We start from the raw sequence: 26,687 nt of genomic DNA on the forward strand, positions 1-26,687 counted from the left end.
GCTATCAGATTTGTTCAATTGCTGCGGCTACAGCTGCCTGTTGCGGTTTATAAAACTACAATCCTTGTGATCGCATTTAGCTTAAGGGACAGTACCAGGATCGACTGAGAACAGTCGAGTGTAAAAGGCCGACCATCCTACCCACATGATTTAGGTTCAATTAATTCCATGAAGTTTTAAACCAATATTGCTGCCGACACAGAAATCTGCTATAAATTGGAAAATTTTGCTGGCAGCGGCAACATTGGCAGCCGGAAGAAGGTAACGTTGGCAAGCGCACCCTCGCGGAGACGAATTGCACTGTCTTTGGACTACGACGAAATTCGGCAAGAAAGAGAGAGAAATAGGAATTTTCTAGCTAACAAAAAGAGAGACATATATTCGTGGGGCTAATTTCGTAGACTGCAAAGGCATGAGAAATAAATAACCTCACTTACTTTGTTTCTTCTTTTCTTCCGTCTTCCTCCACCAGTTTCGTCAAGTGCTGTCGCCGTGACACATGTAAAAGTTGTGCGCAAAAATTATCTGAAAAATTGAGGAAAACTTGTGAAATTTGAAGTTCCTGTACAAAACTACATAAAATGCCGAAGAATAAGGGTATGTGTTTTCCATTGCAATAGTTGTTGGTGTTCAATTGAGGAAATGGCCTGGTTTTTACACAAGGACGACGTAGGACCACCATGTTTTGTCACAGTTCAATATTTCAGTTAAAATTCCACTAAAACTCCTATTTGTCCTGGTTTTAGGAGTTTCTTTATGAATCACAGCATAAGTCTCACGTTTTTCAAGGATAAGACTGATATTTCCTTCACCTCCATTCCTCATAACCTACTCACTTAAATTTGCCTTTTGATACCCTTCCAACTTATAACCAAAATAGTCAATTGAACCAGCTAACAAAGCGTTTTCTTAATACGAATTTTAGGAAAAGGAGGTAAAAACCGCAGAAGGGGAAAGAATGAGAATGAAACAGAGAAGCGAGAATTGATATTCAAAGAAGATGGTCAAGAATATGCACAAGTCACAAAAATGCTTGGCAATGGAAGGCTGGAAGCCATGTGTTTCGATGGTGTCAAGCGTCTGTGTCACATTCGAGGAAAACTGCGAAAGAAGGTATTTCGGAGAAAGCATGGTAACCCAGCAATGCAAGAAAAATCAGGGGCATTTTAGTGCTGGAAGAAGTGTACATGTTTTCATTGGAAATGTGGTTAATTTTGCCAAGTTCACTATTAATTCAGTATTGAAATTATTCTTGTCGTGATTGTCCTTATAATACTTACAGCACTTACTTTTAATAAATTGATCTGGTTGCAGCCACCCTTTCCAAAGAGGACTGCATTTGTCTCATTAAATATCACACACACGCCCACACCCAAAAACAGAGATTTTTCAGGTATGGATCAACCAAGGTGACATCATCTTAATAGGTTTGCGAGATTACCAAGATGCCAAAGCAGACGTTATTCTGAAATATACCCCAGATGAGGCACGTAATTTGAAAACATATGGAGAGTTCCCAGAATCAGTTAAGATTAGTGATTATGTTACTTTTGTTGAGAATGATCTGGATGAAGATATTGAATTTGGTGATGATGTGAGCTCAGGGGACGATGCTGATCCTGTAGATGGTATCTGATCTAAACCATCAAAAGTTTAAGTATACAGTTTATTTTTCATTTGTGTTTACAAAGATCATTAAAAGTAATGGCCCTTGTAAACCCAAACATAGAAATAGTTTTATTAAAATATTTGCCCTTAATTGGGGTAACGTGAGGGAAGAACTGTGGACTTAGAGTGAAGTAGAGGAGTAGGTGTTTTTAGGCAATTAGTTTGACACTCTAATTTCCATGCCGGATCTTCTCCCATGTGACTAGAAATTAACCATGAAATAAATTATTGCTCCAATGACTTTTTTTTGCATATGGATTAGCTCACTCCAAGGGATTAACAGGTCCTTATTAAAGGTGGTTTCATCAAATGGAAAGTATTGTTACCTGAGACTATTTATTAAAATTTTGGGACTATTAATTTGTTTACACATATTCGGTTGATTTGTATAAAACATTTGGTTTATCTTTTATATTTTTTCCTCCAAAAACAAAATAAAATGTTCAAAAAGTGAATTCAAACAATTTGGGATCTTTCCTAGTCCAAGTTCCAAACTTCTCCATTAAAATATCCCGATTTTCCTTATAAATTTTACATAAACCCTTTGCCACACTGTAGGTCATTTTCTCCCCTAATAGGTTCAAATTTAATTCTTCACACTTCTTAGCAAAACCCCTGAAAATCTCTGCTTTACAAATCCTCAATGCAATCTTCCCTGATATCAGCTGTTTCTTTGTAGCCCCTTGTTTCCTTCCCATAACCACCACCTCTAAATTACTCAACACCTCTCTACTTAAATACCAAGACAGGCTTGAAGGACAAGCGCTTTTTTCCTTGCTTTTCATGTAATCAAATTCACAATTTACCACATATACTTCTAGCAAATGTTGGGAGAATGGGTCAGTCAATGAAACATCATTCAGTCTTGAAAACATAGCCCGGTCAAGTGCTTCTTTACAAAAAGAAGCTGCACTCAAAATGGTGAATGTCGACAAATATATGGGCTTTTCCAGAAAGATCATTAATAAAGAACCTTGAATGCCAAGGTGACACCATTTTGCTAATTTATCACTACAGGACACTGAGGCTGTAGGATCGCCCCTACCTGTAATTTTGGACTGATAGAAGAGATTAGCAAAATTATAAAATTGAAATTTACCTGGCTTTGTTCTCACCAAACCAAGAACATGATAATCAGCCCCATCTACTTTTGAATCTTGTATTTTTCCATCAAGGCACTTAGCCCCTGTGCGATATATATCATCTACTCTTCTCCTCTTGGGTGGAGTGCAATCACTTTGATTTTCAAGAGGCAGAGCCTTCCCAATATCCTCCACTGCTTGTTTAGGAAATATTGCAGCATCTCCACAAGGCACATGAGTGGTAAAAAAATGAAACACCACATTTGACTTTAAGGCATACTGCTTTTTTTCTTTATTAAAATTAAAAATTGATGATTCTGGCTTTAGTTCTGAGTACAGATAACATACAAAAGCTCGTCTGCATATTACTTCCGCATGGCTGTCATTTATCACAGTACCCCGAGGACACAACTTTGATCTTCCAATGCACTTTGACCCGGTGCCTAAGGCTACAACTTCCAACTGATAATCCTTCTGTTTTACAATACTGGACAAAACTGTCCATTCAGTTTCTTTAGGTTTTCCGGTTTTCGGCAGAGTTTTAAATAGATCTAGGGAAAGCTGTGCTATTTGAAGATGCATAAGAATGGTTGTTTTGTGTAACTTAAGCTTTTGGTGGCTCTAAAACGATTTGAAAGTAACGGTGATTAACACACAAATTATACTAATAAGAAAGTAAGGTTATGCATCTTGAATCTCGTGTTCTTCTTTTGTGCAAGAGACTAATATGGGAGAAACAAGGACAAACATATAAATATTGCCACATTAAACAAGTATTATCGAATTTTATCCGTTTTAAGCGTAGTATAATTACATTTCCAGAACTTTGTTGATTAATAATGCTTGCTAAGCATTTCTGGTTTGAGGATTTGTTATTAATTGGTTTGCAGATTTGAATATTAATGGTGATATAACAAGAAATTACTTGGGCCACTGGATTATGATGGCACGAATGGAGTTTCCACACAAATGATCCGATCCACGACATACATCTCTTCTTTCTTCTCACTTATTAGCTTTAGATCGAGTGAAATGGAGAATGCTGAAGTACCGTTACATTTTACGAAGGCCGTGAGTACCACGCAACACGTATATGGCATACCAAAACATTTTTTTTATTAGAATATTACAAAAAAATAACCCCTCCTTGAGAAAACTCATATACTTATTAATAAAATAATATATATTTTGGGTTTAAATAGAATTTTACAAGATAAGAAATAACATATTAATAATTTTTTTATCAAAAAATACAAACAATATCTTCTTTCAAGTAAAATTTTGACTAATATGAGCTTATTATACTAATATTGCACGTACCTGCAAAGGCATAAAAACATACAAATAAAATGCATTTCATGACTATTCCTAAAGAATGTAAAACAATATTCAATTAAGTTTTCTGAGATCAATATCTTACTAAAAAGAAAATCTCAAGAATATACAGTACTTGTAAGGGCAATTTCGAGAAAAGGACACAGAGAGATTTTTCTTTCCCACATCATATGATGCGAAATATGGAGGGGGACGGCTTAATCAGCAAGATCAGGCTTGTTTAGTACTTAGGTATCAATATATAGGGCAGGCTGTGCAGATTCACTGAATAGCTCACATCGAAATTCGTCAAAATTCATAAAAAATGTATTTTTTTCTTACAGTAATTTAATTTTCGAAATATAAAAATAGTTTTACACGTGCTGTTGCCTTTCCCTTCGTATTTCGCATTATATGATGTGAAAGAGAAATCACTCTATGCGTCCTTTTCTCGAAATTGGCTCAGTTAGCTTTATACATACTGTATATGAAACAAGACTGAAAATTTGAGAGATATGATCCAAATGTACCCAAACAGAATAATACTTTTGTTTATACTGGAATAAACTGAATCTCACATATAATTTTGCGCGTGTTATTCTGTAGTAACACTCTTCGCCAAATTTCTTGGACAGTCTACGTTACATCCCCTCCTAACGGCAATGTGGAATGATAGGAGCTGCATTGGAATGACAGTTAAAATGCCCTGCAGGCAGTCGACCGTTTTGGGCACTTCTAAATGTTGCTGGGCCAATTCCATCGTCTCTTTATCGCCCTGCTCACATATCAAAATCGGATTTCCGTCGCGTGATTTCACTTGCTGCAATGCGTTCATGCATTTGTTGTATACAGGGTCGCGCATCACAATCATTATGACAGGCATGTGAGTGTCTACAAGAGCGAGAGGGCCGTGCTTGAGCTCGCCGGCCATAATTCCCTCGCTGTGCATGTAAGTCAACTCCTTAACTTTCTGAGGATTAATGTGATTTATTAGTGTGTTTATATGTGTGGTGTTTGTGCTTACCAAGGCTCCTTCAAGGCAGGTGGCGTAGTTGAACCCTCGCCCCATTATCAGCAAAGACTTCTTGTCATAGAGTTCCTCGGCTAAAGCCTTGACTCTTTCGTCCAATTTGAGTACTTGCCGGATTTGCTCTTGCAGATTGGTCAATCCCTCGATGATCTTTAGAAACGCCTTAGAATCTGAGTGGACAAAAACATAAATATTTCTTACCTCTTCCCTTCGTCTCTTCAAGCTGAGTCGATCCTCGCTCATGACCAAAGCGAACATGACCAAAGATATAAATTGACTGGTATAGGCTTTGGTGGAGGCGACACCGATTTCCGGGCCTGCGTTGATGTGCACCCCACAGTGCGATTCTCGGCAGATTGAGCTGCCCACTGTATTGGTGATGCCCACTATAAGAGCTCCACGTTGCTTACAGTAGCGTAACGCCATCAGAGTATCTGCAGTCTCTCCTGAAGAAATATAAAAAAATTATTTTGGATGACAACGAATGTTGCTACTTACCTGATTGTGAAATAAAAAAGCACACGTCATCCCTGAACACAGGCGTAGTTCTATCCAAGAAATCACTGGCCAACTCGACCATAACAGGCAGTTCCGTTAGTTCCTCCAAAAGCTGGCGAGTGGCGATAGCGCTGTGGTATGAAGTACCGCAACCAATGAGCATCAGTCTCCTGCACCTCTTAATCTCTGGAATGTGCTCTTTAATCCCGCCCAACACGACTGTCTAATTACAAAGGGAAAAATCCACCATTAGGGTTTCGATACTGGAGTCACACGAACCTTAGTCTGGAAATTGACACGCCCTCTCATAGTGTTGACTACAGACTCTGGCTGCTCAAAAATCTCCTTCTGCATGAAATACTCGTAGTTGCCCTTCATGATTTGCTGCAGCTCCATTTTCACCGTGATGATTTCCCTACGATTAGGGTCATCAGCGCCTCCACGTCTCATGCGATGGATGCTGAGTATTCCGTTTCGTACCGCCGCAATGTCGTCATCCTAAAGAGATATATGGCATGATCGTTTCAAAATCCCGAGGTAAATCTCACCTCAAAATAAATAACTCGGTTGGTGTGTTCGATTATAGCTGACGCGTCTGAGGCGAAGAAGTACTCCACTTGCTTGTCTTCCAGGGGCTCGAACTCAGTGGACCCAGTCCGGGGCAGGGAGGGGATCTCGGCACGACCGTGAGGGCGGTGGTCTAGAAAGAGCTTGTAAGTGAGCAGAGAAGGGGCGAGAGGGCGATTATCCCCCACCGTTAATGAATAGTTTAAGGTGTTGAGGGTTTAATGAGAGCTGAATTTAATCGTAGATTATTGATGCATTTACTTGCTTTGAAAACGGCCTTAAACTATCCATTACAAGTTAATAAGAGCATGTTGCAGATAAAGCGGTTCTGCGCATGTTTTAAGGGTCATCCAAGGCTGCCAATAGTCATTGAAAGAGACTGTGGCAGACCACTGGACTCCAAGAGATAGTTAAGTATTACTTACCTCTGGAGATTAGGACGGAATACGTTAAGAGTGTTAAATGACCGCCACCGAGTTATTAAAGACCTAATAAGTGTGAAGCAGCGGAAGTTAAAGAAGCGAACCTTTGGTAACAGAAATGTACGGTCTGACCATTTTTATTCTTAAATTTATCGTTGAATTTTACTATTTATAATTATAAATTAATTACTTTGCTGCACTCCAAAAAATAATCAGACCAATTGGAAAGCGGTGAAAGTAACTTCAAAGGTAACTACCTGGATCGTGTTCTGCGTCTGGTCGCAAGAAAGTCCCAGGGAAAATAAAAAAGGAAAAAATAACAAAAGATTAAAATACTAGACAATGGCATGGGCAAAATGGAAGGTGTAGAATCGCAGATAATCAAGGCATTTTTGCCCCGAATATTTGCAAAAATTAGTATAAACCTGGACGCGTTATCTCGCTCCTTTGTAGCTCGACATGCCGACTAAATTGCCTTGCACGGAACTTCAGATAAGATAAAGCGCCCTTCTCGTCAAAAACATATTATTTTTGAAAAGAGTGAAGAACGAATTAGGTGACACATGTTTTTGACTTTTGGAATGAGAACAAAAATAAACGTTGTCACAAATGAATAAATAAGTTAAGGAAGGAGGAGACAAAATAAAAATATTAGTGGAAAACATATCTACCTTGGTGTGAGTGTTGAGGTTCCTCTATTTCCCATAACAGACCAGAGAAGGAGAACAAAGTACCAAAACAACAAACATATTGTTAATTAAATAAATAAACATAGTTTTGTTGAGCTTTAACAGGCAGACTAAAGAGTACTTAAAGGGCGAAAAAGAGGTCTGCATAGGACCCCCAGTAAATTGCACGTTTTAAGTGAAATTTGAAGCGCAAATGCGATCTTGTATTGTGTGTCAATGTCGATAAAATAACACTGAAGACGCGCGAATCCTTTGAGAAAACTCAGGGGATTCCATAAGTATCAGCGCAAATTCAGTCCGCCCATTAAATCTTAATAACAAAACAAAAATTTAATTAATAAATAAACAAACAGTCAAAGGATTAGTAAAAGCTACATATCATGTTATTCTATTAGTAGATATAATGCAAATATTTACTGTGAAGTGGTACGTTATGATCCAAATATATACAGGGTGTCCTATTTAGATGCGCCTACAATCGTCATCTCCCAAAACAGTCATGGTTACCAAATCGGTTAAATGATATATCCTGTCAACATCGTTGCCAAATTAATTTTGCTTTCCGAGATTTTGGTAAAAATGCTAAACTACACAAAATCTCCAGCGCAAAATATTTCGAAAACTTACTTGCGATTTTTGAATTTATTTACTTAGTTTTTTATTGTCAAAACTTTCTGGTGTTGTGTTTTGTACCAAAAGCAATTTGGCAAAGTCGTTTGCGGTCATGAGCCTCCAAACATGGCAACTCTTTCCCCAATATTCGAGCGACTGTGCAACTTTAACTGTTTAAGAGATAGAAATAGGGAGCGCATTTAAGTAGGACACGCAGTTAGAAGGCTGCAGTTTTATGATTTAAATGAAACTGATATGCGTCATTACGTGTTTGAAGCAAGGAATTTTCTTGCACCCATGCGATAAGTAAAGTCAAAAAATGGCTAAGAAACGAGCTTTATTATGGAGAATCGACGCAAACAGATCAATTTGTTCTGGAAATAAATGATCAAAAAAAATCTTCGAGGGCTCTCAAAAAACTAATCGACCATCTAGCATTCTTTGGAAAACCAAAGTCTTGAACTTTAAATGCGATTTGGCAACATTGCTACCTTCTCCATAATATACAAAAAATTTTTGTTAAAGTCAGCTAACACCCGTCCTGAAACGCATGCCCAACACGGTGTTGCCGTTTCCTGCTTCATCACAAATCTTATAAAACTTTAAAGAGAATGAAAGAGATTTTCCACAATTGTGGGAATTTTTGTAAATTCATGTGATTTTGCAGCTTCAAATTTAAGCCAAATTCTAAGCTTTAAAGCTACGTTAAGTAACCAAAAACTACTTCAAATTGTTATGCGACTTTTTTTACTGTTTTCTACAATTAACGAGAATGGAATTCTACCTAGATTAATCCACGAAATGCTCCGATTTTAGTTCAAATATAATTATCATGCATGACCTTATGAACGACCCTCAAACTACGTATAAACAAAATCTACCTCCACTTTTCTTCTAACTACTGCTTTTGTACATATCCACCTTGTCATCAAAATACTAAATAACATCAACAAAATAAACAAAATATAGAATAATTAAACAAACTTCTCACCTTTGCCATAGAGAATGGGAATGTGGTCAGTGGCCAGTCTGGTCTTAGTCTTGATGCCGACCAAAAGAGGGGAACCCCTCCTGGTGGCCACACACTCCCCCGGAAAGTGTTTGGACTTAAAGCACAGAGCGAAAGCTCCTTCCTAACCAAACAAAACGACCACCGCTAGGAAAAAAACTTCAAAAATCTCAATTTACCAGTTGCTGCACGACATTCTCTACCAACTCCCTGAAGGAGAAATTAGGGTGCTTCTTGTAGAAGTGGAAAATCAGCTTAGCGATGATCTCAGTGTCAGTTTCACTCTCGAAATGGTACCCCTTTTGCTCGAGGAAGTACTTGACTTCCTTGTAGTTGGTGATGATGCCATTGTGGATCACGACAAAGCTATTGTGGTCGTCTGATCTGTAGAGTTACAGTAGGTTTTCTTGCACTGTACAGAACAAGGAATAGAGAAAGTACCTGTGGGGATGGCAGTTGACTTCACTGGGCACTCCGTGAGTTGCCCAGCGGGTGTGGGCAATGCCGCAGTGGGTCTCAAGGCAGGCGCCGACTTCTAACTGGTTGCTGGCTGTGATTTCAATGAAATGAGAGCTAAGAATTTTCAAAAAATCTTCAAGAATTGCTCTTTGTTTAGAGACCTGCCGCAACCAAAACGTGCTTAAAATGACGAATTTTAAGGTTGTTCGATACTCAAATAATCTAGTCACATTTCCTTATTAACAGTTACACAGGCAATACTGCTATGCAAAGTGTCGCAGAGGAATTCGTATCTGACTGAAATAAATTGAAATGTCCTGTGACAAGTCGAGCTCGAGCCTCAAAATTTCTAAAAACGTGACGTGCCGCACACTCGCTCACACCCCAACTGTTCTGCTATCGAACTTAACTTTAAACAATTATTAAAACAAATGATAGGCGCGCTGTTGCCGCTTTTCGATTTAGGTACCCTATGAGTAAAACTCGACTGTTTTTGTGACACATCTGTCACGATTTGAATGACGACCTGCTTCTATGCTTTGGACACGCTTTTATTCTAATATCGCAATAACGCAATCGGCGACAAAAGAAACTGATTAAACCTCGAAAATCGATAGTTTCATGGGCCACTCACCCGCCTTGATTGCTTCCTCTAAGACAGCGACCTTTCCCGTTTTTTTGATCAGCGTGATGTCCTGCTTGTTGGCAGAGTCGACGGCAACGCCTAAAACCAGAGGAGAGCCATCAAAATTCCATAAAACACTTAACGAAAGTTAACGACTGCACAGGCCTTGACGCAGAAGTTTTCGCCTAATGACCCGAGATAAATCCAAGCAAAGGCGGATTTTTGACCGCCCGGTGGAAACTTACCTGCAGAGTCATAGCCGCGGTATTCCAAGCGCTTGAGTCCATTGACCAATAGTTCCAGTATCTCTGACCTCTTCTTCGGGGTGAGGTAGTTCAGGTATGCAAATATTCCTGCAAAAGCATCACATTCAAAGGATTTTACACCGCATGGCGGAATCGGGGGCATTTCGGTCAATTCATTAGCGAGTAATACAGATTAATCCTTTATGTTTCGACGGTTTTGCAGGCATTATAAAACGATACATTTTTTTAATGTCGTTTTTAATAGGTTTATTGGGAGGTTTAAAGTTCGCAATCTATCAAACGATGGGATTATTGGCGTTCGCTTTCTTAAGGGGCAAATGCTTCCTTGGCAACGGTGCCATGGTACCAAAGAAACTCTCCCATAATGCCAAGGCCATCGCATATTAAATAACCAATAGTTCAAGCTGAAAGCGAAAGTGGGTAACCCAACTGAAACATATTACTCCACGCATATCACAAGAAGAGCCGAAGAACACCGTGATGCGGCAACTATATAATTTAATACCGAGGGTCCTCATTCTCAATTCTCAAAATCCTGAACAAATCCAATTCTCCCAAAGGTCAACGCAACGCATAGAACAAGCATGTAGGAAGCACTGCTAAATAGAAAGTGGTTCCGCGGAAGATGGTCTACGGCCATCAACAGCAATGCAGTTGAGCCGCTACTCGATACCCTTGAGGTTTGAGGCCGTTTCACCCAAATTTGACTGCCAACGGCCAACTTACTGCTGAGGAACTTGAGTTCTTAGGCGGATTTATGGCACTCCCCAAAGCTTCTTGCAGCACAGAAAACGGCAAGCATGCAATTTCCTTGTTGCGAATTCAGGGCCAACTGGTCGTGTTCAGGCTGATTTTGTTTCTGTACTTTCACAGCTATCAATTTTCGATTGTAGCGCAATTAGCTAATGGCCAGTCGCATTTATGATAAGAATCCAGAAGTGCTTAAATACAAAATTGATTTTTAAGCTAAGCTTTCGAATATGGTCAATTAAAACTCTAAACGTCCTGTACATTTTGGAAAATTCCTTAATTTTTTAGATAAAACTGGATGTACATGGTGATTGATTGGACTTAGTAGTAGTAGATAACGTCAGCTATTGTGAGTGACAGGGCTGACGAGTAATTAAAAAATCACTTCCTCTTTATATATTAAGTAAATTGTTCCTATTCATCTCTAGGATTGGGGAAATTGATGCCACTTAAATTCGTCATACACGAGATTATGTACAGAAATTCTAGACTACCATCTTAAAGACGTTTTGTACGGTGTTAAGAACTATTCTACTACATCTACGTAAATTTTGCTGCTATTCCTCCTTTTCTCAAGAAGCTCAGAAATAGATTTTTAAGGTGATAATGATAATCTCAGTTTTCAGGCAACAATTGTTTTTCAAAGATTAAACAACCAAAATTAACACAATTTAAAAACCTTCAAATGTACGGGGAAATTTGTGACGTTATTCTTGAAATTAATCCTTTGATTGTATAGATTGCCAACCATATCACTTGACTCATGAGAGAGAAATAAATGTAGCTACAACTACTGCTTTTAAAGCCACAACTTCAACGCACAGCACGTCATGCGGGGCCTCCTCTTGAGCCTTTTTTGTTTTTAATTATCTATTTTTAGCCTGAAATCTATTCAACTTTCACTTTTGCAAGCTGTGCCCACAATTCGTTTTTCAATAACTTACAGCCTCTGGTTGTATTACAAACCTGTCTATTACACAACTGAAAATATTAAAATCCTGAGCCCTATGTTATAGCTCGCCTGCACAGCTCTAATCTGGATATTCGAATATGCATGAAGTCTGAACAGGGTGACAGTCCTAAAAGATTTTAGGTAATTGCTAGAGGTATCATGGGGGGAGGAAAACTCTACTCTGGAACCCCTCAAAATTGCCCTCTTGTGCAGCTGCTTTGCCAGGGTGGCACTCCAGCTCACAACGGCAACAGGGAGAGGGGGGAGCGAAAATGAGGTTATGTCGTATTACAACAATAACGAGTTTAAGGTTTTCGGCCACGGCTTTTGGGTATTCAACACTTACCACACATTGTTGATAAAGCACAGAATCAAATCACATTCATGTAGATACGGAAACAAGATTTCGCGGACTGAAAAACGATTTTTAAATTCCAGTCCTTATATACGAAACGTCACTCGGCCATGTCTGCGTGCGATGGTGGTGGTTTGCCCATAAGTATGGGGAGATAAAGAAATGATAATATAAATCCGTCAATTAACTGGATTAACATTGTCAGTGGTATTTTGTTGTATGCCTGATGTAATCTAAGTTAATAGTGAAATTCTGTAATCATAAATATATTTTTTTGGAAGGAAAACTATGAAATCACTTAATACAGAGAGGGAAATTTGGCAACATTGCGCAAGCAACAACCTTTGGTGGGAGATTGTTCATATACAGGGTGAAGCTTTATTAATTAACAGCTTTAATTGATTCATAATTTTGAAAAATTGGGAATTTTTTTTGTAATACCGATCTCGTGTTGGGTCTCTATAGGCCAATAAATGAATGGGACAGAGGCAATGAATGTGATATATACAAGAAATTAAATATAATAAAAATATATACAATATATAATAAAAGCAATAAAGAATAAGTAACATAAGTTTATTAGCATTTTTCTTCGCTTTTAAACTCAATAAGCTCAAAACGAGTCACGCTGTTTACTGATGACCACCCATAGTGGTTAAGCATTAGGTACATTTCTACTTACTATGTGAATGTGATATGTACACCCACATTGCATTAAAAACTTATCCGAACGAATAATTCATACGTATGAAATCTCATCCTAATCTAGCTCTTTAGTTATGAAAAGATACAATGATTTTGTTTTAAAATTATCAAGTGGGAAAAACATTTCCCAATATTAGAAATTCCCAATAAAGTCGGGTTATTATGGATGGAGTTTTCGCAATATTTGTAATAGGCACGAATAGATATTGTTGATTTTATTTATAGTGGATGAACAGTCGAATTAAAGGTTTTAAGTCCCGTTTAAAATTAGGAAAATTAAAAGGATTCAACACTTTAATAAATTTTTCATCTATCAAATATTCGCGAGTATTGAAAGGAAACTTAGGGAAACGGATAGTTTCAACCTACATAATGTGAATTAAAGACACCAACGCTAACAAACACAAGAAATTAAGATAATAATATGGTGCTATCCCAGGTGATTGGTAGAATATCTATGGGAGTAGAGGGTACTAATAGAAGTTCATTCCTAATTAAGTTTTTTATAATGGCCAATATAAAAATAAATGATAAAAAAACCTTCAAGTCCATCGAAACGTAGAATTATGTTTATATATTTATTGCAAATGTTGAAATAGTTGCATCAGCTAGAAACGTGTTATTAATTAAAATAAAAAATTCTGGACAATTTGGTGAAGGAAAATTTTTCCCTGTAGCATCGCTACATGGTATTTATGGTTGTTACTTATTAAATCACAATCATTAGGCAACTCTCAAAGTGTTAAGTTTTAATAGAGCGAAATAATACTAACTTTGTCTGGTCCTTCTTCCCATATGTGTACTAATTATAATAAACGCGCGAATATGGATATATCAGGTTAATTCACGTCGCCGTTGGTAGCAAGGAGAGGGTAAGAATATGTTTTCCGACGATGTTTCAAAATCGGAGCCTAGTAAATGATGAACAAGAGATGTTAGAAAAAGGTGTCTTATTAAAATAAAGAAAGTATAATAAATCGGGTATTTTATAATATTTGCTCTGTTTGTGAACAATCTTATTAAACAATAAACAGAAAGAATATTATAATCATATCCTGTAATAATAGGATGTATCTTTAATTTCCAAGAGGGGAGGTGTTCTTTTTTACCACTTTTCAAACCTGGTACGCCGATATCTCGGGAACGCGAGGGGGTAATGGTCTCAAAAACATCTCGTTGCTCTTATTGCGCTCCATAACCCTACGTAAATCGCTTTACAAAATAACTTCTGGTTCTACAATTTAATTAGTTTTCCACAAAAGTTACATGCTAATGAAAATTACGAATTCTTGATAATTTGATGAAGAAAGAGATGCCGCTGCAGGATAGCGACGTGATGCTTAGGTATTGTTGATAACAGAACTTATAAGCTCACATGTATTATTCAGTCGTCAAAATTGTTAAGTTTTTAACAGACCAGAGATAAAATGTTAAGGTTGATAGTAGCTCTATCTTTATTATGTTTGTATATGAATAATTGACGTGACGAATTTAATACCGTTCTCGAAAAACCTCAGACTCCCCTTTCGATAAAGTTCTCCTCGCAATAGGACACTTTTTATTACATCGGAGAATGCTTGCGTAATGAAACTACTGCCTTAAATTCGCAGCTTTTCATCCACTTTACTAAATCCGGAAACGCCGCGTGTTATTTCCTATCGGGTATCGCTTCTAAGACCGATCAGCTGTACCTTTACAAAAGGCAGGTTGAAAGTTTTTTGTATGTTTTCGTACCGATTTACTTCGCAGATGATTCACTCGAATGTTAGCCGCAGCGTTGTGCAAGATGATCGTAATGCGCGCTGCACTAATAATCGGGATAATCGGGTTTTCTTTTGTCCTAAAGGCTCGTGAAATACGTCATTAGTGCATTGATGACTAAGCGAGTGAAAGTGGGCGGTGTTTAACTGTCATCTTGTGAGAGAAAGGGGGAACGTTGCTGACGTGATTCTGGCTCATCCTTGATGCTTGGGGGTGGGTTCTGACTGTTGTTTCTTATAGTTCACAATTAAGTTTTGTCAGGTCAATGAGAAAGATGTAGAATTTTAGTTGAAAGTGAAAGTTATTTACAATGTTGGCTCTTTTGACACGCACTTAGGTCCATTTTTAGATGTGGCCGAAGAATAATGTAGCAACTTGAGCTGTTTCGAAAATGTTTTCAGGATTTAATATTGAATTTTTTTTAGGAAGTATAATTGAATTTTTGCAGAAGTTAATATTGTTTTTTTTTCAGGAATGAATATTAAATTCTTTTCAGGAATTAATATTGAATCCTTCTCAGAACTTAATATTTATTTTTTTTCAGGGATACTGTAATAGTGATTTTTTGTTTGTTTCAGGCTTCAACAGTGTATGCCGCTGCTTCGAGTCGAAATTAATTCGAAACTCGAACTGTTTCGAAAATTAATTTTTTTTTTCTGGAATTAATATTAAATTCTTTCCAGGAATTAATATCGAATTCTTCTTGAGACTTGATATTGATTTTTTCTCAGGAGTTAATATTTAATTCTTTTCAGGAATTAATATTGTATTTTATTACAAATAATGTAATGTTGATTTTTTTGTGTGTCGCATAATTCCGAACCATCAAATATTCACGAATGTTGGCAGGCAACTCAAGAAAACGGGTAGTTTTAATCCAAGTAATATTAATCCACGATGCTAACGTATAATTAGGAATGTGATTATTATTTTTTTTATTGGATTCCTTGTAATGCTAAATTGGTTAAACAGGGATAACTATTTACTCTTCTTTCAAAGCATTTTTCGCGATTTATTGGCAGATCTGCCATTACAGCTTCGTGACGAAATGCGATTTATAAACGACGGGGTGCTACCCCATTTAAAATGTAAATGTTCGTAGATTTTTAAATTAAACATATTCTAACATATATGTATGTATATATCGGAACAGGCAACATGCACCCGTAAATTAGCTAGCAATATTACTCGATTTAATTGCTCTAGATTTTTTTCTGTAGCGGCAAAATGAAGCAACATTGGATATAGGTAAGTTTACTTAGAACGTTTTATTTTTTATTCGGAAATTTTTTGCTCAAGCGTTGTGCAGTGATTTCAGGGACAGTATATACATTTGCTAGTATAGTTAATCCGCAATAATTGGCAAAAGTATCACCAACAGGAATAATAATTCAAATTGAATGGCGATTGACGCGCTTCTGCCGTTACTATGGCGACGCCTCCTACGCAACGACCTCGACCAATCACGATGCTTCGTTAAACTGAAATCGCAGAGGAAAATGGCCACATCGCAGTGCTGAAAAAACATACATGTAAATAACTGATTGTTTATTTTTAAAGACGCGTAAAGGTGTCCTATCTATTAGAGGAGGAAAGAGGCCCACGGATTTATTCGATTGTGCGTTTTTCATTATTTCACACGGTTTGTAAATAATACTAAAATAAACGTCGCCGTCGGCATCGCGGATCGGGGTTTGCGGCGGTGCCAAGTTGCAGCAACCTAATTTCTTTAATTAAAGGAATTAAAGGTCGCGGGATTCTCTATTTTGTGTTCAGAGTGAGAGTTTCAATAAGAGTCCGCGTTATTTAAAATTCGATTATTTTAAATTGAGTTTTATCTTTGTAAGTTTGCCAGTTTCGTTTGAAATCTATCATCGTCCCCATCGCTGGAGAATTGAGTGAGCAGCCGACAACAAGGCCTGGCAAGCTCGTAAGCGCCTCGCATATACGAACCGAAGTCCAATATTGATCTTTTAGGTTAGATCCCAGTGGACGGACGCCAAAGCACTGACTTTGCTCGCTCGGCCCGAGTGAAAAGTTCGCGTTTTGTACGCAGTGACTTTACCGAGATTCTACTTCAAAAAGTACCCTCTCGACGTGTTTTTTTTTTCCGTTTAGCAAAGACCGCTCTGGTCCCGGATTCTGTTGCCTACGAAATTTGAAAATTGAATGAAGTCCATAAGTGTCCTATACCGGGTGGTCTAGATCTCTGGCCAGTGCGCGGTGCTGCTGACTTATCGAAACCCAGAGCCTTGGCCCGTGTCACTAGTCACTAGTGCCGTTTGCGTTGCGATGGCAGTTCCGATTGCGTGCACTCGATTCAGTGATAATTACGATCTGAAGGAGGAACTGGGCAAGTAAGTGAACCGCTTTCTAACCTCCACCTTTCCAAGTGTTATAATAATTCATCTTTTGAGTGGAGCGGGGGGCGAAATTTGGGTAGGCGCCGCGGCGTAACTAGACGTTGGCGTTGGCCAGTACCTGCCCGCTTACATGACAACATATTCCCGTATTATAAAAATAAAACGGGTTCCCTTGGGTCGCGGACAAATTTGTGTCGTTTGCTGCTGCCCGACATTATCTGCATTGCTTCGGAAAATCAATATCGGCCGGCAGTGTAGTAGCAGGAATACGGTTCAGCCCCGCCGCACTTTTACCCAGTGACAGGTGGTTGTCTCTCTTCTTTCGGGGGAGATTCCCCTTGTCTCTCGTCTTATATAGAGATTGCCATAGTCTTTGTCGGCAAAATGAATTATACCTCAATCCAGACTTCGGTAATTTATCACTGTGGGGCATTTCTGGAGGCTTCGCTTTTTGAGTCATCCGCATGAAGCATTATCAGAGTAATTTAATCAGGGACGAATTATTAAATAACTGTGGGGGTATTTGAAACGTGAGATTTCTTAAGTGGCGCTCAGTTTTTTAATTTACAAATAAAGTCGTGTATATTTGGTTGCCTATCCACCTTCCCTCTCATCTTATAAAGAGAATACCATAGGTTTTTGTCAGTAAAATGGATTATACCTCAATTCAGACTTCGGTAATTTATATTACTGGGGTACTTCCGGAGACCTCGCTTTATGGGTCATCTACGTGAAGCTTTATAAAAATGATTTAATCACTCAATTTTTTAAATTTAAAAACAAAAATTGACTATTTTTGGTTGCCTATCTTCCCCTCTAAAAGTCAGTTGAGGGGCTTCAGCTGAAGAAACCATGCGAGGGAAATTTTAGAAGTTAATTGGCGTCAAGAAACGATGAAGACACGTTCATTCCCCGTGTTTGTATCATAGGAAGGGATGTTCTTTGGGTCAAAATAAGGAAAACGAATAGTATAGTCAGTAGTGTCACGCTCCTGGCGTTGCGTCATCAATCGTGATGTCATATCTAAATGGCAGCATGTCTTAAGTAACTCCCTTCAGGTTGGGTTTCTGTTACGTAGGACTACGATTTGCTTGGCGTTTTCTTAAAAACTACTCTCGCAAGCTCTTTCGGCTTTTAGGCTTTAGGCTACAAGCAGTCGGTTTCTGCAGCTCAGCCATGGGGATCTCGGTAATCGTAAACGATACGAGGCCGATTAAATTGGTTACGCAATTTGGAGTTGGAGGATCTGAACCTGAACTAACCTGAAAACGTATCAGTAGGTTAATTTACGTGTTTGTATAGGTAACACAACGCATTTGTCAACTGGAAAGAGTTTAATATTATTTTCCTTACGTAAAGGATTGAACGCGTTTTACATCGGCATAAAACTTAATTTACAATCTGCGCCACTGATCTGACCACCTGACCACCGATCTTAAGATCGCCATAAAATGAAGCGTTAATTTGTATCCTTTAAAGTTCCGTCTTACAGAAATATCAAAAATCCTATTTTCGCAGAGTGCCTTGAACTGTAAAATCGGTGACGTAAACTGAAAAAATCTAATGAACTGTTCAGTGCTCTGCTAATTATGGCAGCATCGCCAGTGCTTTAATTTCAAGGTTCTCATTGTATTGACACTTAATAGCCAACTTTTATACTCGATTTATTTTATTAAAATCAGCCGCGGTATTCCAGCTATATAGGAGAACTAATAGGAAAGCGCGAACTTTTTGAAAAACCCCCGTAGTTTTTTCCAGGCCCAGATGGCCTAGATGTCAATTGAAGTAGTTAAATGTCATAAGATTGACAGTTTTAAGATTAGCGCAGCTGCCGCATCCACTGGAAAGAAATACCAAATACAGTGGGCGAAAATGTAAAATGGTTTGGGCTCAAACGTAATCATTTTGCACTACACTTTACCCTGTGTATGCTTGAGAAGACAGTTTTCATTCACGATCGATCTCCCTCGATCCACGTTGATTCTAGACAGCCTTTCTCAAATCAACAATTTAAGAATTTTAGTGGAGATACTGACTCTCCGAAATAACGAAATATGTGGCTATATCGATTTTTCCCTTGAGTAGTTGCACTCCATGCACCCCATCATCGTTTCCTACGACCTCTAATCTGCATTGTAGCAAAAATTTTAGGGCCCTCTTAACGCTAACCCACTAACCTCCTGCCTTCCATTTCCTATATTGAAAGAGATCGAAACGTGCTTCGGTCCGATAAAGCAAAACTAACGCACTAAGAATAGATACTTGACAGCTCCCGTTTCATTCGAAATGGTCGCTATTTTGGGAATCCTAGCTAAATTTAGCGGTGGCTAATATTTTTCAAGCACCAATTTGATTTGTTTTAATTCCAGTGGAAGTAGCATAGTCTAACGCCTCTATAATATACAAAGTCACTGGAGTTATTCGCTTTTAAAGTACTCGATATGTAAATAAATAGTGCGGCTGTAATGGGCAGTTTGCTTGTTGGTCCAGGGAGGCAATTAATGGACAAAGCCAAAATAAAGTAAATTGCCATTAAATAAACAATTTAGGGCTTATTACGATCGTTTTGCCCATTTTTGAGCCCGTCTCTGTGGCCTGTTTAAAAGTAAACTTTTTAATTAAGTTGCTCCCCCATGCAAATGGAAAAGTCTTTCAGGAAGTGTCGCTCTTAAGAAGAAAGGTGTCGTACGCGACGAAAATTGAAAATGTCGCTCCAACAATTGGTCGAAGGGGATGAAATTCAGTGGCGAAATTCATTTGTGCGGTCTAATGGGGTGGTTTCTTTTGAAAGAGGAATTAAATTTCATCTAGAGGAAAATTGGGGAAAGTCCCATTTTGCTTGGCGTTAATTGTGCTAATGTTGTATGACTGTCCCGCGCCTCCCTGCCGTCCATTAAGGGTGCGAAAGCCAAAGGGGGCAAAAAGGAATTAGAAAAAACGCCTTTCTTTCTTTAACGACCAAACATCATAAAAGACTAATATAATTCCCATTGTAGCAGGGTGCAAAGCACGCAATTTACACCCTTTTTTTGTGTACTAAGGAACACTTTATGGCACGTAAAAAGCGTGCCATACAACCGCGGTTCGAGGTGCGGCGGGGGTGTGTTTGGCCGCTAATTTATCAACTCCGATAGCGAAAAATCAATCATCACCCGCCACTCGGCTGCGTCACGTGTGCCTGATCGGACACAAAAAAGCATAATTATTTCACTATCACTCTTTTCGGCCCAATAACGAAAGTGATTTTTCCCTTGTACCCCGCATTCCGTTCCGAACCCAATTTGCATGAAATCCTTTTTGCTGGCGCAGGAAATATGTCATTACTGCCTCGGATATACAAGACGATAATAAAAAAAGCCGGTGTATACAAGTCGTATACATAAGTAATAGGGTAGAATACAAATGGGGCCCTTCCATTTTAGCGGCAAATGACAGAGGCATTCAGCACGAATTGCCATCGGGGTTGAATAACGAAATCAGGCTCAAAAGACCTCATTTTGCTCATTCAAGGAAATTTTAGTTTTAAGCCGACATTGCTAACAAGGCGATTACGTAAATGCAACCCCTCATAACAAGGGAAAATAAGTAAGTATCGCGTTTAGTTCGCATTCATTGCGCGAAACTCTAAACTAGGACGAGATATGCAAAAGTTCTTGTAGCGACGAGAATATTTATGCAAATTAATGCAAAGCTTTAATAAATCGGAGTGCAACGCAGTTATGGGGGCGGTAATCCGATTCGAAACAAAGGGAAAGTTGGCGCTTATTGCGAGGATCTTTAAATGGGGTAATTACTGGAAATAGAATAAAATGCCCGACAACACTGCGAGTGCAGCAGTTTTGTCAGATGTAGCAGATGTAAGACTTCACGGGTTTTGCTCGTTTTCTCTGTGAGACAGAGACAAAGCCGTGAATAAATGTCGAGGAAAATTATTTTATATTTCGTGCCGAACCGTGGACCATCATGTACATTATCCTTGAACTAATCTGAACTGACCTGAACTCTCAACTTGTTTCTTGACAAATTGGCGGGTCAGACCCACTGCAATCAATAATTTCTACCCTTAGCATCTAAGGGGGTTTCATTGTTACGACATCTGACGTTTACAAATAGGGCCTTAACACGGGCTGAAACTTGCAGTATAAACGCTCCTTGAAGTGTCTCGATTGTGGAATCTGGCGCAGAATTTACGAAAGTAAAAGCCTTAAATTCTCACCTGTCTGCTAAACAAATAAAAGGGTTTCCTTTGAAATTTGTCCTTTGTTTTCGGGATTTGCTCTTATGGTTTCGTCGTTTCGAGAATGTTCTTGTAAATCCCGGGGGGTTGACGGCACTCTAGAGATGAAGCAGGCCATTTTTTCTGCCTGATATTTACTTTGTCGGAAACTGGAGGGGGTCATGTCTGTCGATTGCGAGATGTTCGTTCCAGAATTATCTCGCTCCAAAATGTGCAGCCCAAGGCGTGAAAGGAAGAAGGTGCTCTTAAATAATGGCACTTTTGGCTCGGCGTTGTAAAGAGCGCCAACATCGCTTACGGTCTCGTGTAAACCTGCGAAGTTTCCTACAGTTTTCCGTTTTAGGGAAACTAGTTCAGGAAACTTTGCAGGAAGGTCGTATTTCACAACAGTTATTGAAATTTCCTGTTTCCGTAACTATATAAAGATTTTTGGTGTTACGTGCGCAAGATGGTTCCTTATGTACGTCTAGAAACCGGTTGAGGCATAGATGTTCTCCTTTACAACAGTTCAATCAATTAAAGTAACCTTTCGAATCTACCGCGATGATTTAATAATACATGGGACGATCCAAGGCGGCCTGACATAGGCTGCCATTGTCTATCGATCCGGGACGACCCTTTATATAACCCTATTAAATATATTAGGGCTTCTTCCATTCATCTGATGGTCATTACCTTCGTGTCACATATTAGTTTCTAATGCCAAGGCTGCGTTCTTGCCCCGCCGGGATATAATATTGCACCAGTTTAAGCAAAAAATGGCATGAAAATGGCCGCTGTGGGCGCTGTCATTGTGCGTGCCTCGGAAACCATATTGAATAACCACAATATGTTGTTTGTAATCCCGTTGGAGACTCGTGTTTGTAGTCTTGACGGGAGCAAAGTAATCTAATCAAAAACACCGTTTTGTTAACGCCGAGCGAAGGCCTTTGATGGATAATTTAATTGCAAAGGGCTGATCAGTTTTTTATGCAAATTGAATGCAAACATGTTCACAGAGGGCAATTTACTTTCGTCCCCTTTTCCCCCCAAAGGGAATTATTCTTTTCCGTTTCCAAATCCAATTTTGAGTCATATGTACGGCCAAAAACGTCCTGAATAATTCATGTTATAAAGCGGAATATTACATAATAATGCAAATATCGAAGGTCAAACACAAGAAACTGAGCCCCGAACTCAAATAAGTTTTAGACGTTGATTGTTATCGGACATGCTTCAATCGAATCTGGAGCTTTCTCCTTGAAGGAAACGTGCCACTCCACCTAATTAACTCCACGTTCATCATCGGGTAAATTGCAGGAGTTCGTTATATTAATTGGAAGTTTGGATTTAAAGGGGCGCAATAAACTTCTTTCCCTCGTCTTTAGGAGCTCCGATGAGGGGCATCTAGGAACTTTGAAACGTGTAATAAAATGCCTAAAATTTTTAAATGAATAAATAAACTAATTAATTATTGAAGCTTGAAAATTCTCTGTCACTAAACTGAAATTAAATTACTCTTGTCTGGAAATCCCGCATTAACTCGCCTCACAATGGAAACCGTCGTTCTTGGAACAATGACTAATTAGAAGGTGCATTATTTTAATTAACCTCAAGACCTTTCTTTGTGGTCGTCGACGTTCTTTCATTAATTGCGATTCATTAGTCAAATACCTTCTTTAAGGTCAAATGTTTGCGCGACGTCGAATCATTTACCTAATTTTATAAGTAATAAATATTGATTAAACGCTGTTGGAGATAACTATGAGATTTTCGCCAATAACAGCTTTGTTCTTATTTGAAATTCCGATTCACGGTTTATCGTAATATAGCCTATAATACATAAAGCCCCTTTAACAGCGTTAGTTCGATGCAGTGAGAAGAGCACTAAAATCATAATAAATCGGTGAAGTTTTTCACTGTGAAACAAACTATAATATTGTTTATGTATGTTTGGTTGCCTATGCAAAGCACACTTGCGAGTGAAACTTCGAAACATACGAGTTTCACATGTTTTTTCACCTGGCGATACAGTTTTGAAATTATGTTTTATTCATACGCATATTTTTGGAGCACCCCTGGTAACTCTCCTGCTAAATTGTGTTGACGTTACCCCAGCAGAGGGAGCTGGCGTCACACAGTGAAAGGAAATCCCTAGAACACAGGACAATACTTAAATACGATATTATTGTGCTGAAGGTAGGATTGTAATGAGAGTGTGAAGCTCTCAGGCTATTATATGGTAATAATACTCAGTTTCCCTGCCGTTTTCAATAACACATTGCAATTAAACAAAATGAAGGCGCCGTCGTCAGAAAACCGGACGTCGAGGACTCCGTCGACGACAACGACTCGACGACATTGCATATTAAATTGATTTGGATCGGTTCCAGAGCTTCTTTAAAAATTCACTGAGAAAATTCGGGCTGCGAAATTTATTTCTGCCCCGGTCAATAAATAATGAAATATCGTCGCGGACGGTTTTCCAGCTTGGCTGGGCAATGGGCGGCACCGGACGTTTGTCGGCACCAATTTATTAGGGTAATTAGCGCAGCAAAAAACCGAAACAAACCACCCGCATTAATCTCTAATAGGCGCATTTCCTCGAGAAAAATGGAAAAGGGATAAATTGTGGTAACGACGAAACGTACGTTGAGGTCGGAGTTTATAAGGCGAGCTCCTATAGCTCTCTGCTATAATTCTTTGGCGTGGTGCTTTCGTAGGAAATTTTCTACAAAATAGCGGCTTTTATAATGGCGGATAATAAAAATGAATCTGTCCTGAGGGGGTTCGTGCTGTGTCTTCTGGTGGGAAAATTGAGAAAAGCACCCCATAAATAAGAGAATTGATGGAAATATATGTACGCAGTAAACAGGCCAGTTATTTTGAGAAAGATAGAGCAAAACATCGGGAGCTATTTCGGTAAAACTATGAGGTGTCATCTCATAAATCATATGGCTGAATTAATTGAGATTCTGCGTCTTGCTACTAGCCTCTTTGATATGTTTATGGCTTGTTAAATGTCAAGGAACTTTGGATTATTGTGCATGTGTGTGTGACTGAACACACGGAGTCAAAAACGTCATATGCGATGTGATTTGCTTGAGCGAGAATGCCCGAGCTCACATAAATATTGCTAATTTGTTCCTTAAGTACAGTGGTCCGTTTTGAAATGTTAATTGTGTTCACCATCTTGTCCAGAAAGTTGAATTATAACTTTTTTCAAGGTTTCATTGATTTGGTATTTCAAACGGGAGTTGAAATCGCGCACCGAGTCCACCAATCAATGACGATGTTCGAAATGTGAACAGATTAAAATTTCCCAATTATACGAGTGAAATTTAGTTGTTAAAATGTATATTTGTACGCTCACCGTCAGCATCGAGAACGCGAAGAATTCCGTTTTTAGACGCGTTCCAAATTGGCCACACTAATAATACACCCACTTAAAATTAACTCTCCAGCTCGAATCCATTTCGGAACTGATTTTCGTTTTTATTTTGGTCCTTAATTAGGCCTGCGGAGCGAAATCCCAATTGTTGTCTTGTCCCAATCGTTTACCCGTTTTTTATTGGAGCAAATACAACATATTTTTAGTGTTATTTTCGAAAACTGCCTATTAAATTTGGCCTTTGGAGTGAAAATAAGATTGCGACCCTGAGGGTTCTTGACTTTTGCCATGCACAGACTTTTTACTGTCCTCCATCTATTCGTCGTCCATAAACGAGACGGTATTTTATTGGCCATTTTCTTATAAGACGCAGAAATATAACTTTCTTAGTTTTATTGGCCTACGAAATTGCAATTCCTAGTCCATAAAGGGAAATAGCCAGTCGGCTATGGCGCTTATACTGCTCCCGTTTGTTAATTTAGAACCCTCGCCCAGTTATCTATGGCTCCCTTTCTCTATTTCTGTAAGAGAGGTAAAGGGCGTGTTTGTTTAGGGCGTCTAAGTTTACAATGACAATGGATAATTCGATTCCGAGTAACACCTGGACTTTTAGCTCAATATAATCCATCCATCGTCGATACTATCAACAGGGCGGCAGTGTTTTCCAATGTCACGTATTCTTGCGAAATTTCCCCAAAGTGTCTGTCTTAAAGGAGTTCCCCCGCGTTTTAAGTAACAAATTACGAAATTTCGACTCACGTTTTATCGGAAAATCGCCAAAGCAACAAAGATTCAGACGCTTTCGAGCCGAGACAGCTAGTTCAAAATTCACCCTTTCAAGAATAGGCGTATGGCCCCAAAGCCGGTGAGGTGTCTCTAAGAGAAGTAATTCTTAGTTTTTTCCAAGCTTTCCCCCATTTCGGATGATCCACGTTTGCTCCCATACTTTCCCCTTTATCATTTTGAAGCGCCACTGTTGGAAGTAACCTTGGCGGAGTTTCTCCGTGAATTCTCCAGGTAAAGGAGGTTTCCTTGTTGGTACGTTTTTCAATGTGCCCCCGGCGACGCGAAAGCTGGCTTTCAAAGGGAAAAATCCCCTTTTTCAATGTATTCCAGGCAATTTACGTTTCTCATTAAAATTAAGACAGAGGAGATAAGAGTGAGCACGTAGTTGAACGTTCATTAATTATTCAGCTGCACGAGTGTGGTACCCGTTTAACAGGCCTTTTGCACCGTTAACCGCAAATTGACTTACGACGAATTTCCCCCCCTCTAAAAGGGAAAAAATTAAATCCCCATTTTCTTTCTTCCAGAGGTGCTTTCTCCGTAGTTAGACGATGCGTCCAAAAGTCCAGCGGCCTGGAGTTCGCCGCCAAGATAATCAACACAAAGAAGTTGTCCGCAAGAGGTAAGTCGGATGAATCAATAACATGGGGCTCTTTATTTTTATTCCTCGAGAAGCATACTGGAAGCGCATTAGAACTCATTCGCATGCGACGAGCGACGTCATTTTACAGATGTTATGCCCAATGGGACAGTCCGTCAAGCGCGTAATGGGTGGTTTTTGCTCGGACGACTTATTTAGTCCCGTCTTTATTTGGACTGGTACCCATCAGTCCACCTTTAAATTGCCGGGATTGACGCGGCAGAAAAAGCTGCTCATTCGAGCGGGTTTACATGAATAATTCACCATCTTTGATTGTTACATATGATGATTGATTCCAAGGAAGCGATTGCGTGTAATAGGTTTTGACTCGATAAGGCCTGATGGATATATTGGTTTATGCCTCTTTTGGCGACGGCTTTTTAATGAAAAAAAACCTCTTTATCGAGTGCCAACGGAGCCTGTTCGTGCAGTGACACCGAGGGGAAATTAAGTCGTCATCGAACTACCACCCTCCCCATGAATCTTTAATATCTCGACGAAACCAGGGGAAATCCGAATTCGACCGA

The 26,687-nt window shown here is 39.0% G+C and overlaps 4 protein-coding genes across 20 annotated transcripts in view; 2 read left to right on the forward strand and 2 right to left on the reverse strand.

The window, feature by feature from the left end:
- Positions 1-442: 442 nt before the first annotated feature.
- eIF1A (eukaryotic translation initiation factor 1A) lies at positions 443-2,123 on the forward strand. The gene is made up of 3 exons (XM_066400411.1): positions 443-597; positions 926-1,113; positions 1,394-2,123. Exons 1-3 carry the CDS (start codon positions 582-584, stop codon positions 1,634-1,636), a joined length of 447 nt encoding a protein of 148 aa, XP_066256508.1. The 5' UTR covers positions 443-581; the 3' UTR covers positions 1,637-2,123.
- On the reverse strand, positions 1,549-3,739 carry Adat1 (Adenosine deaminase, tRNA-specific 1). Its single transcript, XM_066400410.1, has 2 exons — positions 2,768-3,739; positions 1,549-2,713 (listed from the first exon to the last, which is right to left on the reverse strand). Exons 1-2 carry the CDS (start codon positions 3,330-3,332, stop codon positions 2,112-2,114), a joined length of 1,167 nt encoding a protein of 388 aa, XP_066256507.1. The 5' UTR covers positions 3,333-3,739; the 3' UTR covers positions 1,549-2,111.
- Positions 3,740-3,915: 176 nt separating this feature from the next.
- On the reverse strand, positions 3,916-12,508 carry LOC136415695 (glutamine--fructose-6-phosphate aminotransferase [isomerizing] 2-like). Of its 4 annotated transcripts, XM_066400406.1 has the most exons (14): positions 12,290-12,508; positions 10,221-10,328; positions 9,985-10,074; positions 9,333-9,441; positions 9,071-9,275; positions 8,874-9,015; positions 7,253-7,276; positions 6,839-6,856; positions 6,141-6,292; positions 5,872-6,090; positions 5,593-5,815; positions 5,296-5,540; positions 5,089-5,244; positions 3,916-5,034 (listed from the first exon to the last, which is right to left on the reverse strand). In XM_066400406.1, the coding sequence occupies exons 1-14, from the start codon at positions 12,294-12,296 to the stop codon at positions 4,660-4,662; spliced, it is 2,073 nt and encodes a 690-aa protein (XP_066256503.1). In that variant the 5' UTR covers positions 12,297-12,508; the 3' UTR covers positions 3,916-4,659. The 4 variants fall into 4 exon arrangements, with proteins under 4 accessions (XP_066256503.1, XP_066256505.1, XP_066256504.1 ...); XM_066400408.1 differs by lacking the exon at positions 7,253-7,276; XM_066400407.1 differs by lacking the exon at positions 6,839-6,856.
- A 4,212-nt stretch (positions 12,509-16,720) lies between these two features.
- Positions 16,721-26,687, forward strand: part of CaMKII (Calcium/calmodulin-dependent protein kinase II) — a 29,779-nt gene continuing 19,812 nt past the window's right edge. For 5 of the 14 annotated variants that reach the window (XM_066400334.1, XM_066400336.1, XM_066400337.1 and 2 more), the window contains exons 1-2: positions 16,727-17,121; positions 26,048-26,142. In XM_066400334.1, coding sequence (XP_066256431.1) covers positions 17,057-17,121; positions 26,048-26,142 — 160 coding nt within the window. In that variant the 5' untranslated portion in view covers positions 16,727-17,056. Of the gene's footprint in view, positions 17,122-26,047; positions 26,143-26,687 lie in introns of all 14 variants that reach the window. The other 9 variants (XM_066400343.1, XM_066400339.1, XM_066400341.1 and 6 more) reach the window with 5 other exon arrangements.

The sequence above is a fragment of the Euwallacea similis genome, chromosome 20, assembly GCF_039881205.1.
Source record: "Euwallacea similis isolate ESF13 chromosome 20, ESF131.1, whole genome shotgun sequence".
Classification (NCBI taxonomy): Eukaryota; Metazoa; Arthropoda; class Insecta; order Coleoptera; family Curculionidae; genus Euwallacea; species Euwallacea similis.